Source organism: Ornithorhynchus anatinus, chromosome 21, assembly GCF_004115215.2.
Source record: "Ornithorhynchus anatinus isolate Pmale09 chromosome 21, mOrnAna1.pri.v4, whole genome shotgun sequence".
Classification (NCBI taxonomy): domain Eukaryota; kingdom Metazoa; phylum Chordata; class Mammalia; order Monotremata; family Ornithorhynchidae; genus Ornithorhynchus; species Ornithorhynchus anatinus.
In genome coordinates this window covers 24,141,912-24,155,307 of record NC_041748.1, presented here as the reverse complement: position 1 = coordinate 24,155,307, position 13,396 = coordinate 24,141,912, and the positions used below count along the sequence as shown (strand labels likewise).

Here is a 13,396-nt window from a genome sequence, read left to right as displayed (position 1 = left end):
TTAGGTCGTTTCTACGTGGATGTCCCGCCGGCACCTCAAATTTAACCTGTGCGGAACAGAACTCATCTTTTCACGCAAACCTTATCAGCCCCCGACATTCCTATCACTGTAGACAGCACCACCATCCTCTCTCACGAGGTTGTAACCTTGGCTTTATCCTTGACTCATCTCTCTCATTCAACCCACATATTCCATCTGTCACCAAATCCTGTCAGTTCTACCTTCACAACACCACTAAAATCTGCCCATTCCTTTCCATCCAAACTGCGACCATGTTAATCCAACCGTTTATCCCATTCGACTTTGATTACTGCATCAGGCTCCTCGCTGACCGCCCTATCTCCTGTCTCTCCCCACTCCAGTCCATAATTCACTCTGCTGCCCGGATCATTTTTCTACAGAGCTGTTCTGTCCACGTTTCCCCACTCATCGTGAACCTCCGACGGTTGCCCATCCACTCCGCATCCAACAGAAACTCCTTTTCATAGGCTTTTAAAGCACTCAAACACCTAGCCCATTCCTTCCTTACTTTGTGGCTCTCCCACTTCAGCTCAGCCCACACACTTTGGTCCTCTAAGTCCGACTTACTCACTATACCTCGATCTCATCTCTCTTGCCGCCGACCTCTTGCCCACGTCCCGCCTCTAAGATGGAACACCCTCCTCCTTCATATCTGACAGACAATCACTCTCCCCACCTTCAAAACATTATAAAAATCCCATCTTCTCCAAAAGGCCTTCCCCAGTAAAACCCTCATGTTCTCTTCTCTCGCTGCCTTCGGCGTCACCCTCGCACTTGATTCTGTATCCTTTATTTACCTCTCCCTCAGACTCAGAGCACCTACGTACATATGTGTAATTCATTTATTTACAGTCACGTCGGTCCCCCCCTCTAGACCGTAAGCTCCTGTGGGCAGGAAACATGCCTACCAACTCTGTTATATTATACTCTCCCAAGTGCTTAGTACAGTGCTCTGCACAGGGTAAGCACTTAATAAATATGAGTAAGTGATTGGTAGACACCTTCCCTGCACACCAGAGATTCCTGCATCAAGGGGAAGTTAGCTTGCAGGTCTCTGATGAGTAGGAATTAAGAGTTGGGAGAAACTGTGTAGCCTAGTGTAGCCTAGTTCTTATCCCAGCTCCACTACTTGTCTACTAGGTGACCTTGTGCAAGTCACTTGACATCTCTGTGCCTGTTACCTCATCTGTAAAATGGGGATTAAGAGTGTGAGCCCCACGTGGGACATGGACTGTGTCTATCTTGTATCTACCCCGGTGCTTAGTACAGCGCCTGGCATATAACAAGCGCTTAACAAATACCATAAAAAAGAGGAAGCATTTGGGAGTGTGGCTTTCTTTGGCTCTAAAAGGAACCTGCAAAAGTGTGCATCTACCACATGATGCTGGGCTGGTGTTCCCTAGCACGGGGGAGAAGAGGGGGGTCAGTGGGTGGCTTTAATAAGGAAGATCTGACGTAAGCCGTGGTCCTGGCATGGGGTCCTCCAAGCATGGTTACTTGGAGGGACAGTCCTGTGACCCAAGCCGGTCGGCAGCCCCGTCCAGGAGGGCACTCAGTCCCCGACTCTCCCCACCATCCTGGGCTGTTTGGGTGGGGTCCTCGGGGTCGGATGCCCCAGATGAATCCCATTTCCCGCATCCAGGCTGCAGGGAGGCCTGGAGCTGTCCCTCCCCGACTTAGGGGGCAGGAAGGGGTAGGATGAAGACCCTCCAGACCCCCAGGACTGAGCCAGTCCGGGTAGGGGGGTGCCCTCCTGTGGCATGTAAGCCTCCTTCCTGGGGGTTGCCAGAGACACCGAAGGGCTGTCGTCCCCCCCGTGCTGTCCCCAGGTTTTGATCTCCAACCCTGCCGGTCGCCTGATCAGCAGGCCCCTCTTCCCTTAATAATAATTATAGTATTTGTTAAGCGCTTACTATGTGCCCAGCACTGTTCTAAGTATTGAGGTAGATACAAGGTAATCGGGTTGTCCCACGTGGGGCTCACAGTCTTCATCCCCATTTTCCAGATGAGGTAACTGAGGCCCAGAGAAGTTAAGCGGCTTGCCCAAGGTCACACAACAGACTAGTGGTGGAGCGGGATTAGAACCCACATCCTCTGACTCCCAAGCCCAAATTCTTCTCACTAAGCCACGCTGCTTCTCTTGGACCGCTTCACCTTAGACCACCGGCTATTCCAATGTCCATCTCTCTAGCTGTCCACCCCTCGGGGGCCAGGCAGAGCGAGAAGGGAGGAGCCGGGTTCAGAGTCCATCTCAGCCCTGCCTGGCTCCTCCCGTCTATTATGACAAGTGCCCCCGCCCTCCCCGCCTGTGGCCACCCTTGACCCAACCTTTGTGACAAGAGCTGTTGGGGAGACGAGGCAGAAAAGGGGTGAGATTCAAACCCTCCCCAGGGGAGAGGAAGGGCTGTGCTCCCCAGCCCCAGGGGAGAAGAAGGGCCCCGCTCTCCAGACCCAGAGGAGAAGAACACGATTCGGGGGGGCACACCTGAGGATAAGACGGGAAACAAGGCCCTATTCCTTCCTCAGCTGAGGTCAGCGGGCGGCGGCTGCTGCAGGTGGCAGCCAAGGTGATGGGGAATGGGTTGGTGGTGAAGAAAGCGGGAGTTTTAGCCTGGAGGATAAGGGGGCCGACTATCCCGGAGCACCCGGGCGGGCCTGCACAGACGCAGCAGCGCGTCCTACAACTGTTCAGGCTATGATGACCCAAGCCAGGGCTGGAGCCGCTCAGGGTGGACTCGTCGGGCCCTGCAGCCTTCTGGGACTGCGTGGGGCGAGGTCCCGGTAAAGGCGCTGCGGGGGATGGGAGCCCACCCACCCCCGCCCTACCCACCCCGCGTCTCCTCCTCCATCCCCAGCGGTCACTGAGAGTGGGTGGAGAGGCAAGCCTGGTGTCGGGATCACCCCAAAAAACTCCCCTAAGCGCTGGGGTCTGTAGGCGGGCACCCTGGGGACCCTGGTCTCAGGAGGGATGAGGAAGGCAGATCTGAACAGACAACGGCAGGAAAGAAGCGGGGAGGCTGGCGGCACTGGGCGCGCTTGGGGACGGGGAGTGGATCCTCACTGACCACACCCTGAGTCTCCTCCTCTGAGCATGCTCTGTAAGGGTTTGGGTCACATCTAGTGCACATGTGCACGCCTGCCCGCACGCACACAGGTACCCATGTGATTGGCATGTGAGGCCCAGGGGGTCCATCCTCACTCCAACTCCCACCCTCTGTGGTCCTCCTGGGGGTGATCCTTGTCCTCTCTTACCAGCAGGGAGAGGACGTGATGAAGGACTCCAGGAACTCCCCGGCCAGAGACCAGTAAGTCACCCCCTGAAAAGGGTGGAACTCCTTGAACCTGGCGAGGTCATTCTGTCCAGGCCCCTGCCTCTGGACTGCCCCGTGGGGGGAGGAGGAGCCGGTACTGGGGGGAGGGGGAGACGGGGTGGGAGACGGACAACCTCTGTCTAGTCTTACTCCTTGGAGAGATATGAAGGGTCTCCTTCTCTGGGATGGGGTTGGGGGTGTTGGGAGGGTCAGAGATGGATGATAAGACAGAGCACGGCCCTTCAGACACACACCCATCCCTAGGGGCAAATAATGGTGCTGAGTTCTCCCCACAGTGTTACCCCTCTGGAAGGCAGACCCTCTGCTCCCACAGGCAGCCCCCCATCCTCTGAGCCCCCACGCCCCCGGCCATGCCCCTCCAAGCAACTTACCACCTGAACTGGGCAGGGCAGGGGCAGCGGTCAGTGACCAGGGCCGCCTCTCCTCCCACAGCCACCCGGCCGTCGCGAGCGGAGGGCTCCACACAGTTAGCGTCTCGCTGGCCGAACTAAGGCAGACCATAAGGGAGCTGGAGCGGGAGTTGGCGAACCGGACCCTGGTACGGGGGGGCATGGCGGCTTCTGGAAGGAGGTGGTCTTGTTCTGCTGGTGGGAGAGGAACGGGGCAGGTGACCCCCAAGTTAAACAGACGGCAGAAGGACAGTGACTGAGGTCTCGGGGCTCTGCAGGATTGCAGGGGGCCACCTGGAGACCCCCAGGGATCTCCCTCCTTTCCCATTTCCTTGCCTCTCTGCCAGTTTCTATCTCTGTCTCCCTCTGCTTCTGCTTCTCTGACTCCTGTACGTCCAACTGATTGCCTCTTTGCTATTTTCCATCTCTGCCCCTGCAACTCTGTCACCGTCTCTATCTCTCTCTGTCTTTGTGTCACTGACTCTCTCCATGCCTCCATGTCATTATCTCTGTCTCCATCTCCATGTCTTCCGGTCTCTGTCTCCACCTCTCCATCTCCCGATCTCTGTCATCTCCGGTCTCCCAGCCTGACCCCGATCTGTGTCTCCGGGTCTCCAGGCAAAGAAAAGCAAGGATCTGAACCTGCAGATGGAGCAGCTGTCACCGTGGGCCCTGGGTCTGGGTCCGGGCCAGGCTGGACAGAGGAGGGGCTGCCTGAGTCCCGGAGCCCAGAACCTGGGGGCCGGCCCCTCGGTGCGCCCCGTCATCGGGTGTGCGGCCCGGGGGAGGTGGGATCCGCGGGTACTTCCCGGCCAGCCCAGCTCTGAGCCCTGGCACAGCTCCAAATCTCGGGCCCGAGCCTGCCTCGCTCCACGTCCCTCCCCCGGTTCCATGCCTCACGCCTTCACCCGCCCACAAGTGCTCCATCCCCTGCGTGTCACTGTGGAGGGTGGACAGAATAATAATCATAATAATTGCGGCATTTGCCAAGCACCGTTCTAAGCACCGGGGTCGATACAAGGTAACCAGGTCGTCCCACGTGGGGTTCACAGTCTTAATCCCCATTTTACAGATGAGGTAGCTGAGGTTCAGAGAAGCTAAGCGATTTGCCCAAAGTCACAGAGCTGACAAGTGGCGGAGCCGGGATTAGAACCCATGACCTCTGAATCCCAAACCCGTGCTCTTTCAACTAAGCCACGCTGCAGTGCCCGGGAATGAGATCCTGGGCAGGGGTGGGCAGCCTCTCTCTTTTCCTCAGAGTGTAGAGCATCTAGTGGAGGTGGTAGAGGGGCTGGCGGAGGGGCTAGTTGGCTGGCCGGGGGCAGGGAATGAAGGTGCCCCTTTTGGCCAAACCAGAAACCAGCTCCGCCCCACTCCACGCCTCCCCCCACCCGCGCCCCCATTTTGGTTTGGCCCAACAGCAGGAGGAAAAAAGTTGGGCCGCCGGGAGCCGTGGACCTTCCTACTCCTGGGCCGGCTTCGTCCGCCAGGCAGAGGTGAGTCGCGGGGGCCCTGGCCTTGGACGACATTGAGGCTCCAAGAGGGAGCCCACCTCCACCTCCACCTCTATGACCCCTGCCCCTGTTCTTCCTAACCGATCCAGAGTATTTTTTGAAGACCTACTGTGTGCAGAGCACTGGACTAAACGCTTGGGAGAGTGCAGTACAGCAGAATTGGTAGACATGATCCTTGCCTTCCAGGAGTTTCCAGGCTTCCCCCCCTCTATTCTCTGCCCATTCCTTTCCCCATCTCCTGCCTGCCCTTCCCTCTGCCTCCTCCTCCCTCCGGCCCTCCCCACCACCCTCTCTCTGGGCAGCAGATGGGAGCACTGCTAGGGTGGGGGCAGGTACTGCCCGATGGAGGGAGGGAGGCACGGAGGACTCACCCACCCCGCTGCCTACCGGCGAGACTGCTGTGTGACCCTTAGGCAAGTCATTTAACCTTTCTGGGACAGGGTTTCCATTCCCTGTTAAGAGGGGAAAGGGACATCCCAGCATCGGAGGTGGGACGATATAAGGTTCAGGGTCGGGGGTGACGTGATTTGAGGATTCTGGGGTCGAGGGAGGGCCGGTGAAGAGGGGCGGCCCCCCAGGTACGGGGCATCAGCGGGAGGATGGGCCGTCTCATCTTGTCCCGCACCCTCGTCAACAGGGGCCTCTGGAGAGGGCGACCGCCCGGTTCCTACTGCTGTCCCATTCCCAGTGGCTGTCTGCAGCCCTCTGCATGGTCGGTCACCCTGGGACCTGTCCCCAGTGCCCACCTCCACGGTGCGCTGAGTGCCACCTCCCCTGCCCCCCCACAGACGGACCTGCAGCACCTGAGGCAGGAGTTCCAGGGAAAGAAGGAGATCATCTCAGAGGTGACCCAGGAGTCAGTTCCTAGATATCGGCCAGACCGGTCCAGACGCGGGGGCTGCGGGCCGGGCAGAGTCCGGGGAGAGGGCTGGGGCGGGCGAAGACCGGGAAAGGGCCGGGGAGGGGCTGAGTCCGGGGCAAGGGCTGGAGGCTCGGGGAGGGTGGGTGGTCAGCTGGCCCCCTTCCCGGGGCGGCTGGCTGACCCATCCCAACGATCCCGACTGCGTCGCAGGTGCAGGCGGCCGTGAGCACGGTCCAGGCCTCTCTAGCCGAACAGTCTCTCAGCGTCCAGGTAAGATCGGAGTCTGACCCCGGCCAAGCCCGGCCCCGCAGACCCCCGCTCGGAGCAAGGGGCCCGGGCTGGGGGCGATGGGGCGTCGAGGCCTGGGAGTGATGTGGGTTGAGCTCGCTGTGGGCAGAGAATTGTATTGTACTCTCCCAAGCTCTCCGTACAGTGCTCTGCACACAGAAAACGCTCAGTCAACGGAGCCCTGATGGGGAGGCGAGGACTCGGGCACCTGAGCCACTGGCCCCAGACTGGGGAGCTCCTGAGCCCTGGGCCTCCCCCAGGAGGACAGAGCCAGGGCAAAGCCATTGATCCCTGGCATTATCTCTGCCCCTCTGCCGCACCCAACACCCTGGCTCTCTGCCTGCCCTGGGCTGCCTCCTCAATTTACTCTCCTGGGGCTGCGGGGGCGTTGGGCGGGTCCAGTCCTTGGGCGACCCAGCTAGGAAGGCGAGGGCTGCTCGGCATCCCCTGTCTGGATGGGGGGGATCGCCTGAAGAGTGTGTGCGCAGAAGATGGTGGTGGGAAGGCTTCGTCACGTATCACTGGGACGGGGGTAGGGGTGAAGAGTGACCCTTACCCCACCTCATCCCCCTCCCAGAATCTCAGACAAGGCGTCGGGGAGGCGCTGCAGGAGATGGAGGCGCTGCAGCTCACAATGCAAGCGTGAGTGTGCGAGGGACAGACGGGCTGGGGCCAGCCGGGGCGGGGCCCTGAGGGCAGAGGGTGAGGGGATAGGCCGCCACGCGGAGCTCCCCTGCCCCGGGCCCAGAGGATGGGGGAGCGAACCACAGGTCGAAATCAGCAACTGCCACCAGGGGATTGTCCGACAGTCCCGTTGTCCAAAAAAGCAAACGGCAGCACTCCCGCCTCACCCTAGCCCTGACCACGACCCCCTAACCGCCCCTAACCCGAACCCTGAGACACCAGGTCCATGTCGACCTCACCGCTCAGCCTGACCCCTGGCCACCCCCAACCCAGATCCTTCACTCCTGATTTGGTCCGTCGCCCGGCCCTAGCCCTAACCTGGACTCTGTCCCCAGAGCAGCCTGGGGCTGAGCGCCAGAAACGCTGTTGGTGACAATCTGTCAATTCCTTCTCTCCGTCCCAACTGCTATCACGTCGATCCAAGTGCTAACCCCGATCCGCCTCGTTGACCGTAGCGGCCTCCTCTCTGAGCTTCCTGTCTCCCGTCTCTCTCCACTCCAGTCTGTGCTTCATTCTGCTGCCCAGATCATTTTGCTACAGAATGTCTCGTTTCCCCCCTCCTCAAGATCCAAGAGAGGCTGCCCGTCCAACTCCGCATCGAACAGAAACTCCTTTCCGTAGGCTTTAAAGCTCTCGATCCCCTTGCCCCGACTCTCTCACCTCGGTGCTTTCCTGCTACAACTCAGCCCGCACGCTTCACTCCTCAAATGCCAACCTTCTCACGGCACTTCGAGCTCATCCATCTCTCTGCCGAGCCCTCGCCCGTGGCCTGCCTCTGGCCTGGAACGCCGGCCCTCTCCGTATCCAACAGACAACACCCCCTTCACCTTCAAAGACCTACTGAAGGCATCTCCTCCAAGACGCCTTCCCTGACTACGCTCTCATTTCCTCTTTCCCCGCTCTCTTCTGTGTCACCCTTGCACTTCGATTTGTACCCTTTATTCACCCCTCCCTCAACTAATAATAATAATAATAATTATTATGGCATCTGTTAAGCGCTTACTACGTGCCAGGCACTATACTAAGCGCTGGGGTAGATCCAAGCAAATCGGGTTGGACGCAGTCCAACAGCCTCACAGTCCATGTGGGGCTCACAGTTCCAATCCTCATTTTACAGATGAGGGTACTGAGGCCCAGAGAAGTAAAGTGACTTGCCCCAAGTCACACAGTAGACAAGTGGAAGAACTGAGATTAGAACCCATAACCTTCTGGCTCCCAGGCCCGGGCTCGTGGCACTTAGGTACATATCCTTAATTTATTTATATTCACGTCCATCCCTCCCTCTAGTCTGTGAGCTCATTGTGGGCAGGGAATGTGTCTACCAACTCTGTTATACTGTACTCTCCCAAGCGCTTAATATAGTGCTCTGCACACAGTAAGCACTCAGTAAATTCAACTGAATGACGGACTGCACCTTCAGGCCACCGATTTCCCCACCCCCAGCACCAGACAAGACCCCTGCCCCACAGCGGCTAGATTCCAGTAGTCCCAGATCCAACCACACCTTGTGGTCACCTGCCTCAGGAACCAAAATGGGCTCCTGGGGGTGGGGCGCGGCCACGGAGCCCCGGTTTCTGGAGATCACCAGAACTTGTCCATCGGGGAAGGGGAAGCTCCGGTCTGAAAGGGGGGTGGGGGGGGAGGCACAGACCATGTGACCTCCTAGATCCCATCCCGTGACAGCCAGGATAACCCTGATAATGTTCTTTTTCCCCCAGAGAACAAACCCAAGACCAGGCCCTGTGGCCTCAAGATCGACACGTGTCAACTCCCGCGCCCACGCCAGAAACCGTCCTCCTGGAAATGGTGGTAGGAACATACCAAGGGCACGGTCCCCGACCTGGAGATAAACCCCTCTCGCTCCACGCAAATCCCCTCAGAGGCCGCACCTTACCCACCTGGGGGAAATGTCCAGAATCCCCGCTTCCTCACCGTCTCTGAGGACACGGCCGAATTGTCCAGCTGGAGTTGGGTTGGTTCAGAGTGAAGCTGAACCTGAGGGCAACGGGCTGGGGCAAATGGGCTGAGGGAAGGGCTTGCGCTGGGAGAGAGTGCTCCAGGATCTCCTGATTGGCCCCAAATTCCTCCCGATTGACAGCGGGCTCCAGGGGGGTGTCAAGGTCTCCAAGCCCCTTCCTGCCCCACCATGCAAACACCCTTTCCTGCTGTAATAATAATAATAGCTATTATGGTATTTGTTAAGTGCTTACTATGTGCCAAGCACTGTTCTAAGCACTGGAGGTAGATACGAGGTCAGCGGGTTGTCCCACATAGGGCTCACAGCCTCAATCCCCATTTTACAGACGAGGTAACTGAGGCACAGAGAAGCTGACTTGACCCAAGTCACCCAGCTGACAAGTGGCGGAGCCGGGATTAGAACCCACGACCTCAGACTCCCAGGCCCGTTCTCTTTCCGCTAAGCCACGCTGCTTCTCGTAGCAGTGACCATCTGCTGCACCGACTACAGAGCCTGAGTGCATGTGGAGGGTAGAGGAGGAGGGGTGGTCAAAGCTTCGCAGGATCCCTGGGTCACCCCTTCCTTTCTGCCTGTTTCCCCGACCGGTCCAGGGGCAGGGCATCTCGGCGCTCTGGGAGAAGAGAGGTGGAGTCGGCCGCATGGTCAGGTAGGTGATGAGGGGCTGGGGTCGGTCCAGACGGCACCGGGAAGGGCTGGGTCGGAAGGCCCCTCCGACTAGCCCCTCTCCTCCCCGCCCCGTCACTCCCCGCCCGGACGGCCCGGGCCCCCGCAGCGCATGCGTGACCCCGGCCGCCACGGGGCCGGAGCCCTGGGGGGGGGCTCCTTGGACGGCCGCCCGCTCGCCCGGGAGGCCCAGGGAGTGGGTTGGGCGGGGCCCACAGGACGGATCCACCGCCAACTCGGAACGGCCGGTCCCCGAATTCCACCCACCGGGTTGAAGGAGCCCCCGCGGAAGTCGGAGGGTTGCCGGCTTTAGACCATCAGACGAACATTTAAAAGCTCCGTGCCTCAGATATCTCACCTGTAAAATGGGGATGAAGACTGTGAGCCCGGGGTGGGACAGGGACTGTGTCCAACCTGATTAACTTATATCTGCCCCAGCACTTTAACAGAGCCTGGCACACAGTAAGCACTTAAAAAAATACCATAAAAAAGAAGCAGAATGGCCTAGTGGAAAGAGTCCGGGGCTGGGAGTCAGAGGACCTGCGTTCTAACGTGGACTCTGACACCAGTCAGCTGTGTGACCTTGAGTAAGTCACTTGACTTCTTTGTGCCTCAGTTCCTCTGTGGTAAAATAGAGATCAAGACTGTGGGTCCCATGTGAGACATGGACTGTGCCCAGCCTGATTACCTTGTACTTACCCCGGTGCTCAGTACAGCATCTGGCACATAGTAAGCGCTTAACAAATACCACCAACCCCTCCCCCCCGCCCCAAAATCCAGCAGGAAATACTTCTCTTAGCACAGAGTAAGCTCAGGGAAACCATGTCCACAGGGAGCTGTGCAGCTGAGACAGGGGAGAGTCAGAGGTGTGCTAAGATTTGGGCTGGGTCACTGGGGGAAATTCAGGGGTGTGGGATGGTCGGTGCTGGGTCACAGGAGGAGAATCAGGGGTGTGGAATTGTCCATGCTGGGTCACGGGAGGAGAGTCAGGGATGGCGAGGCGAGAGTCAGGGGGTGGCATGGTCTGTGCTGGGTCACTCGGGGAGAGTCAGGTGAAATGATCTGTGGTGGGTCACTGGGGGAAGAGTCAAAGATGGAGAAGAGGGAGTCGATGGTCACTGGGTGGTCTGTGCTGCTTCCCTGGGGAGAGTCGGAGATGCGTGGAGAAGGGAGTGTCAGAAGCGTCAGATGGTCCTTGCCCGTTTACTGGGGGAGAGTCAGAGATGGAGAGGGGAGAGTCAGCGGTGTGGGAAGATCCATACTGGTTCACCTGGGTAGAGTAAGAGAAGAAGAGGCCTCAGAGACTCCGGGGTGTGGGACGGTCCATCCCTGACCGTTCAGGTAGGCGTCCCGGAAGGCAACGACCACCGATTCCTCCAAGCGACGGGTTCCCCACTGGAGACAGAGGTCTGGGTTGGCCGGGCTGTGGGACTTACTCGGGGCTGGGGTGGGGGGGCTTTGCTCAAGTTCTTGAATTTACAACTGTTGGGAAAAAAAGAAGTAGGAAATGACAATCATTTAATCTCTCCCATTTCCCCCCTCCTCCTCACCATCTCTCTTCCCCCAACACACCCCACACGCCCTCCCCATATCTGTTCCCCAACTCCCCGCGTCACTTACCCGTGCCCCCCGGCTCCCCGTTCCCCCGGTTCCAGGAGAGCGCAGTGGCTGGGCTCCAGGCTGCTCCTGCTGTTTGGGGTGTCCTGGACGGCCTTCTACATCCTGATCGTGCACCCTGCGCTGTTGGAGGGGCTGGTCCCCCCGCTGCTCAGCAAGGGCACCGTGTGGCGAGTCCGGGGCTTCTTCACACCCTTCTTGCGCCTGGAGGTCGACGACCTCCTGCCGTTTTAGCCCGGGGCGGGCGGCGTGAGGTGAGCTGTGGGTCCGGGCTATGAGACCGCCCCCTCCACCACCCCTTACCACGGGCCCCAGAGCGGGGCAGGTCACTCGGCCGAGGGTGGGGAGCCAGGGCTGAAGCCCCAGTGACGAGGGAGCTAGTCCCACTAACTTGGTCCCTGTGCTTAAACCTCATATTCAGCCTCTTAAAGAGATGGGAAAGTTTTACCCCCCCCACCACCTCCTTCCCTACCCCCAGGCTGTCTCCATGGCAACCTAGCCCCCTTGTCCCCCTGCTGATCCTGATCCCTCTCCTCTCTCTTGGTGAGACAACTGGGGATGGAAGAAGAGGGGAGAGTCAGAGGTATTGGTGTCCCGGGGGAGAGTCAGGGTTGGACAGGGGAGTCGGGACTATCGGTAGTATACGCTGGGTCACTGGAGAAGAGTCAGAGATGGAGAGGAGGGATGAGAGGTGTTGAGTGGTCCATGCAGAATCACTGGGGAAGAGTCAGGAATGGAGAGGGGAGAGTCAGGGGTATTGAATGGTCTGTGCCGGGCCCCTGGAAGAGAGGCAGGAATGGAGAGGAGTCAGGGGGTTGGGTGGTTCGTGCTAGGTCACCGGTCAGGGAGGAGAGGGGAGAGTCAGGGGTGGGAGACAGCCCGTGCTGGGTCACCGGAGGAGAGTCGAGGACAAAGAGGGGAAGAGTCGGGTGTGGGATGGTCCATCCCTAGCCTGAGGATGAGTGTCCAGGGGGGCAACAAGCACATGGCTCCTCCAGGCATCCTTCGCCGCTGTCGGAGGCAGCGTCCGGGGCTGGCCGGATCGGGGGCTGACGGGAGGAAGGGTTCCGGTCAGGGTATGACTGACTGGGGTACCTCTCCTCCTTTAGACCCCCACACCAATTTAAAGTACAGGGGGCCGGTTGTGTGGGTCCTGGGTTTGGAGGAGTTAGAAAAGGGCTTGACCCCTGGCCCCAGCCCCTCTCTGTCTGTCTGCAGGGCCAACCGGGCGTCCGAGTCCCTGAAGACGACACACTAGAGAGAATGGGATTATTGGGCAGAGGGGGGCAGGAGGGGCACGGGATCCTGGAGGGGAGGCCGGACGGCCCTCGGCGCCTGCCCGCGGCTCTTGACCCCCGCTCACAGCCTCCAAGCAGCCTGCAGAGCAGCTGGACTGGAACATGATGGCAAAAGCCACCCTCCCAGGGAACGTGACATGTATGTGCGTGTGTGTATGTGTGCACGCGCTTGCGCACGCGTAGCTACGGGTGCATGTTCTACTGCAAACGGCCCCTAAGACTTCCGTGCTACGGGTGGGGGCCGGGGGGAAGCGGCCCCACTGTGTCCCATGCGCCGTGAGGAAGGAAAGGGAGCAAAAATCGTGGAAAAGACAAGAACCCAGTGTAGAGGGAAAAGGAAGGTGGCCCAAAGAAGGTTGAGGACGGAGCAAGAAGAAAGCGGCTGAACGTGCGCTCTGAGGGATTTCTGTTAGACCCAAGCAAGGAGGTCAAGGCCAGAAGGCAGGGGACTGGACCACAAGTCATCCCTCTGGAGCCCCTCCAACTCCAGATCCAGAATTCCACGACTCCAGCTCCCACATCTCTCTGACCCCCCCCGCCCCCGCAATCCCCCAAACCCTGCAGGCAGCAGGACCCTCTGCCCAAACCCCCCACCCCCAACCCCACGGGCCCGACCTGCAGCCCCTGCAGCATTCGAGGCCTTTATGGGGCTGGAGGTCTGGCCTGGCCAGACTGAAGGGACTTAAATACTCACTCCCCCCTGCCCGGCCCCCACCACCGGCCCCCCTTCCCACCAGCTTGTGCACTCTG

At 59.3% G+C, this 13,396-nt stretch overlaps 1 protein-coding gene across 10 annotated transcripts; it reads left to right on the top strand.

Annotated features, from left to right (window-relative positions):
- The first annotated feature begins 2,364 nt into the window (after positions 1-2,364).
- CCDC188 (coiled-coil domain containing 188) lies at positions 2,365-12,782 on the top strand. 10 transcript variants are annotated; one of them, XM_029049174.2, is made up of 11 exons: positions 2,365-2,552; positions 3,280-3,326; positions 3,786-3,891; positions 5,164-5,238; positions 5,894-6,101; positions 6,329-6,388; positions 6,984-7,048; positions 8,809-8,899; positions 9,659-9,714; positions 11,387-11,602; positions 12,546-12,782. In XM_029049174.2, the coding sequence occupies exons 2-11, from the start codon at positions 3,292-3,294 to the stop codon at positions 12,750-12,752; spliced, it is 1,119 nt and encodes a 372-aa protein (XP_028905007.1). In that variant the 5' UTR covers positions 2,365-2,552; positions 3,280-3,291; the 3' UTR covers positions 12,753-12,782. The 10 variants fall into 10 exon arrangements, with proteins under 10 accessions (XP_028905007.1, XP_028905009.1, XP_028905005.1 ...); XM_029049176.2 differs by having other exon boundaries at positions 3,277-3,326; positions 12,567-12,782; XM_029049172.2 differs by having other exon boundaries at positions 3,277-3,326.
- The last annotated feature ends 614 nt before the right edge of the window (positions 12,783-13,396 follow it).